This window comes from Nicotiana sylvestris, chromosome 2 (assembly GCF_000393655.2).
Source record: "Nicotiana sylvestris chromosome 2, ASM39365v2, whole genome shotgun sequence".
In the NCBI taxonomy this organism is placed as follows: domain Eukaryota; kingdom Viridiplantae; phylum Streptophyta; class Magnoliopsida; order Solanales; family Solanaceae; genus Nicotiana; species Nicotiana sylvestris.
In genome coordinates, this window is record NC_091058.1 from 112,012,994 (window position 1) to 112,018,397 (window position 5,404).

Below are 5,404 nucleotides of genomic sequence, written 5' to 3' on the forward strand. Positions count from 1 at the left end.
GTGAACACCCTTTGTTTAACATTTTATTTATGCCAAGATAGTTAAATCAGTTTTTGAAATAATTCTTTTGAATATTGTATTATTATAGTACATATTTCATATAACTTATTTATAATATAAAGTCACCCAAAATTGGGATACGTTCTAAAATAAAGTTTCATTTTAATATTATTTTCACAAGTCAAAGTTTCTTTTTACTACTATTTTACATAAGTTGGTTGTAGATTTATAGAAATAGAATTAGTGGGAGAGAGAGATAAAGGTTAGGGCTCGAAGAAAGTTTGGGAAAAGGCACTTCTCCACTTCCTAATTTTTTGGGATAATCTTTTCTTTAGCATGATAACTCTTCAATCTCGTCCATACCCATCAAACTCGTCGATACCCACCATATAAAATTTCACAACACTGTAAAATGGAGAAAGAAACTGTCTTTTGGCGCTGGATTTTGGGATTTTTGGCTCCAAACGAAATTCAGGATAACTACTATATATATATATATGAGAAAAATGACTGGAAAAAATACATTGCAAAGTGAAGCAAAATTTCTGAACAGGTATGTATCATTCCACCTACTCTATATTTGAATAAGATTCAATAGATTGTAATTTGCCACAATCATATATCGAATTATTAATTCATTAATTATTTGTGGCATAGACATTGAGATGCCTTTATTTTGTCTCATATGATTAATCTAGACGAGAATAAGTCAATTAGAAGATTTTGAAACAGAAACTCTCTAATTTACTATATATATTTATAGTTTTTAATTTACTGTATATATTTATGATTTTGCGTGTGTGTATTTTTACAGTTGGTGTGTGGCATACAACTAGTGAAGCATGTGTGTATTGAAGGGGAAATATTAGGGATTATGTAGTCATCTATTTTGTGTATATATCTTGACATTTTCTGTCTGGTTTTGAGGGAAGATCGGATGTATTGTGGAAATATGGTATTAAAGCTTCTGTTTGACTCAAATCATGCTTCTTGGTGGCCCTTAGGAATTTGTTTGATCGGATAATGGCACTTTAAATTCAGATGAATCGAATTTTAAGGTGAATATTATGTAGGGTAATTTATATTGTTGTTGAAACCAGTAAATATTTCTTCACTAGGCTCAATCTTTGTCAGACACAAAGCTTCTTTTAACTCTGCCGCATGTATAAGTTTTTGAAAACATGGTTTATGTGCCTTCAAATTTAATTTTTTTTTTGCATAAGCAGATCTTTTTGGTATGTTATACTAATTACTTAAATCGGCTAGTGATGCTTCAATAGTTCAATAAATATTAGGAGAAGAAGACAGCTCTTATTAGGAAATGATGTGCATCAAGATTGATGATTTATGTTTTTTTTGAATTTTCCTTTAGTTATTTCTAATTTTTGGTTTATTAAACTAACCGATATTACATCTAATGAATATACTAATAGAATTCTACAAATCAATGGCACCAGGCGGACGTGTCTCTAGACAAACCACAATTACATGTGCTTCTACTCAAGCAAGTCGATCATCTGGTCCATCAAATAGTAATAATTCTACTCCTAATACAGGTAATACGTACCTTTTATTATATTGACTAGGAGTGTATTTATTAGTATTGTTTGTTCTCCTTTATTCTGATGCTTATTGCGTATTGTTGTCAGTATACTCCTATTTTTTGTTGTTTATTCTTATGAATCTTTTTTTTGGCTTGTTCTGTGCATTCCATGTGGTTTTTCTATATGCAACAACTATATCCTGCACTTTCTAATTGCACTTTCTAATTCAGACTTTTGGTAGTACTTTTGGTAGTACTTATTTAACTGAAACCTTTGATGTAAAGTTGAAGTAATTTCTTATGGTTGGGTCAATTCAATTCCAATTCGAAGGTATATTCGAGATTTTCATTTCTGTGGAAGTCATTATCTGATAAATTACATTGCACCCATTCTTTCTTATTGGTTTTAGTAGATACTAAGGGTAGCCAAGAACTGCACACCTACTGCAAAATTATTCTTGAGTTTATCTTAATAAAACAAATGGATTATGTTTAAAAGAGGGGATGTAAACAAAGCTATTTGAAAGTGCAAGATCCGAGGAAGAGGCTCGTAAAATTGAAGTACCAGAGTTGACCCCGAAAAATTGGAATAGGCTTTGTGATATGTGGGCGAATCCAAAGCATAAGGTAATTTCTATTCATATTTGTCTCGTTGTAATTTTTTCTAACAACCAACATTCACGATTTCTCCAAGAAAAAGGTAATTTAAGTAATTAAGTATACGAATAAACAAAATGTACAAAAGATATTTTCAACATCATGTTTTTCTCTACTTTATAGCCGCAACATTCATTCATGGATGATATATCTTACATTAATATGAGTAGGCCCTTCAAAATTTGCATTTACAGAAAGAGTGAGAAAATAAACTTGAAGTAAAAAAAGAGAAAAAAGGATCCTTTAAATGCCTTTGTAAAATGCAACCTTTGAGAAGAGCTTGATGTGGTTCTTTAGTTTCTGTCCAATCTTTTATGCTAACATCTGAGAAATTATAGTGCGAAATGGTAATAAGCTTTAGCATCATATTTGTATCATTCTAATTTTATTTACTTATATTTATATATTCTTTGTAGAGACGATGCGAGATAAACAAAGTCAATCGAACAAAGCTGCAATCTAATCATTTCATGGGGTCAAGAGCTTTTGTAGCTGCTCGTGCTGAAATAGTAAGTTATACTATTTTTATTTTTTTGTAGCTTTTCCAATCTCTATGCTTGGTAGGCGAAGACTGAAATCTCAAGGGACATTTTTAATATTCAAAATGGTGAAAAAAAGAAAAGAACTTGCACATACTTTTAAGTATTGCCATTTTTCATTCATAATTCAAATCAAGTTAGCTTCTTGTTGCTGTTGTGCAAGTTTTCTTATTGCAATTGCTGAGTATTCTAGAGCTTGTTTGGCCTATTTATTGCTATCAACGCTCTATTTGTGACTCGTTATTGGATTTCTAGTTTTCTTATATGGCATTTCGTGAACCAGTTAGCTTCTTTTGCTTTACTGATATCTGGTTTCCTCTTGTGAGGATCATCTGTCGTGTTGGCTCTGAACTCCATATTTGCACTAGGATCAATCACTGCTTTAACCACCTGTTTCCATGTTAATGTAGTTTATGAGTGTTTTGATAACATAACTTAGCACTTAAAACTAGACATATAACTTGGTTAAATATTAGACATTTCATGCTCTTAAGTAGTAAATTACTAGAACTTGACTGTTAAGCTCTTATTATGTTTTGGTGTAAACTGGAACTTGTAAATAATGCTGAAATCTTGTTAGATCACATTTCCTAATTTATAGCCCCAACGTTAGTGCTGATACTCAATAAAACTTACGTTTTCTAAGAAAAAAGAAGTAGAAAACTTGATTCTCATCAGACATTCCATCTACTATACTTTTATATTTGAAGATTAATGTATCCACTGATTTAGTTAATATTTGATCTCTTCTCATACAGAAGGCATATCTTCTATGCAAAGCAGTTATTTTTATTTTATTTATGTTTGAGTTGTTCGAACTCGGAAAGCATTCCGCATCAGTTCTTCCTCTTCCTTTCTATTTACTTTTTTTTTTGCTTGAGTTCTATGATCCCGGCCTACATTAGAAAGTCAGATATGTGGGATGAGAATTGCTAAAATGGGAGAAACATATCATTTGTATAAAAAATAGAGAACCTACTTAATGTGTAATACTTGACTCTCTGAAACTAACCTTGCCTCATATGTGTAAATATTTTCACAATCAGACACCAAACCTATTCATAAATAAGAATCTTTAATCTGTTTGTGTATGTTATACAATCATCTAGATATCATGCCCTCCAGTTGCCCATGTAAGAAAGTCGCACTTCTATTAAAGTCAACAAAGATCTGAATCACTGCTCTTTTTCCTTCTTTGTGTAGGGTGTGAAGGAACATGAAGGAGAAGAGCCAAATAGGATTAAGTTCTACAAAAGCACCCATTACTCGAGTGAAAAAGGATGGTCATCTCCAGAGGCTGAGACTAACTACGTAAGTAAAATATTTTAGTAACATGTCACATGTATTCATTCTATCTTATAATTAATTTAACTTATGTAATATTTTTATGTAGAACAAAATGAGAGATTTGAGAGCTCGGTCTATTTCTGAAGAGAATCCGATGACTATTGATGAAATTATTGATAATGTACTTGGTGCAAGGTCGGGATATATTAAAGGGCTTGGCTATGGTCCAAAGCCTAATACAACTACAACAACAAAAAGGAGGACAGCAGAATTAGAGGACTCTCTTAGGAGGGCAAAAGAGGAAGCTGCTACTGCCCAACATGGTTTACAAGAACGTTTGAATGTAGCTGAAACTGAGGTAGCAAATCAGAAGATACAGATACCGACATTAACTTCGGAATTGGGTACTCTTAGGGCACGCCAAGAGGAGATGTTAAATCAAATGCAACATCATTTTATTGGCTCATCACCATCAAGGTTAGAAGTACTACATCTTTAAATGACAAATTCAATTATAATTCTTTTAGCATCTAAGTTCGAATGTTTTTTTTATGATACATCGAAGATTGAGCTCCACCAGATTATCAACTTTGGGTACACTAAACTTCACACTATTTATTTATTTTCGTATCACAATTCAATTATTTGTTTCACCAATTAAACTCTACGTCTAACAAGAAGTTGTAGTTTATACCAATTATATTTTATTTATACCATGATACCATAAAGTATTAACGTAAATCTTAATTTTTTCTCTATCTTTTATACAGATATATGAAGGTAACTATTGGATTAAGACTAATTGCAAGTGAAGTGTCATTGCATTCCTCCACTTCTCAGTCCTAATTTAGGAGTAATATTTAGTATATTTCAATTCTCAGTGTTGGACATATTTACTTTTATTATGTTTCTTTTAATTTAAGAAGCTTTTATTTCAATATAGTTTTAATATTAGTTTTATGATCAATGGTGAATATTTTTGTTACCTTTGATTTTTTTTATTTTTCTGTTATTACCTTGATTGTTTTATTATGTTATTTCAAATTCGTATAACGTCAATCTAAAACAAATACGAATATAAACGTCATCAAATATTTGTTATTAGTGACAAAAAAGTTCACTTTTGTATAGTTTTTAGGAATATCACATTTTCGTCACGAAACAAATTAAGTTCGTCATAAATTCACTATATTTAGTGACAAAAATAATTTATGTCCCAAAATGATCTTTTTATTGACTATGAATCAACTTTGTATTGACAATTGTAATTGTCGGTAATTATGATAACTTATAGTGATAACTTTGTTTTGTCGATAAAAATATTTTTTTTAGTGACGAGATGATAGTTTTAACTACAAAATTATAATTGTCACAAATT

At 30.8% G+C, this 5,404-nt stretch overlaps 1 protein-coding gene across 5 annotated transcripts; it reads left to right on the forward strand.

The window, feature by feature from the left end:
• Positions 1-242: 242 nt before the first annotated feature.
• Positions 243-5,018, forward strand: LOC104215492 (uncharacterized). 5 transcript variants are annotated; one of them, XM_070167463.1, is made up of 7 exons: positions 243-553; positions 1,458-1,556; positions 2,043-2,170; positions 2,617-2,709; positions 3,943-4,050; positions 4,133-4,503; positions 4,797-5,018. In XM_070167463.1, exons 3-7 carry the CDS (start codon positions 2,147-2,149, stop codon positions 4,870-4,872), a joined length of 672 nt encoding a protein of 223 aa, XP_070023564.1. In that variant the 5' UTR covers positions 243-553; positions 1,458-1,556; positions 2,043-2,146; the 3' UTR covers positions 4,873-5,018. The 5 variants fall into 5 exon arrangements, with proteins under 5 accessions (XP_070023564.1, XP_070023566.1, XP_070023567.1 ...); XM_070167465.1 differs by having other exon boundaries at positions 2,077-2,170; XM_070167464.1 differs by having other exon boundaries at positions 259-553; positions 1,434-1,556.
• The last annotated feature ends 386 nt before the right edge of the window (positions 5,019-5,404 follow it).

Excerpts from the sequence above, each read along its gene's own strand:
- LOC104215492 (XM_070167463.1), top strand. The coding sequence starts at position 2,147 with ATGTGGGCGAATCCAAAGCATAAG. Across the intron at positions 4,051-4,132 it reads CAGAGGCTGAGACTAACTAC|AACAAAATGAGAGATTTGAG; the intron begins GTAAGTAAAATA and ends ATTTTTATGTAG. Across the intron at positions 4,504-4,796 it reads ATTGGCTCATCACCATCAAG|ATATATGAAGGTAACTATTG; the intron begins GTTAGAAGTACT and ends TCTTTTATACAG.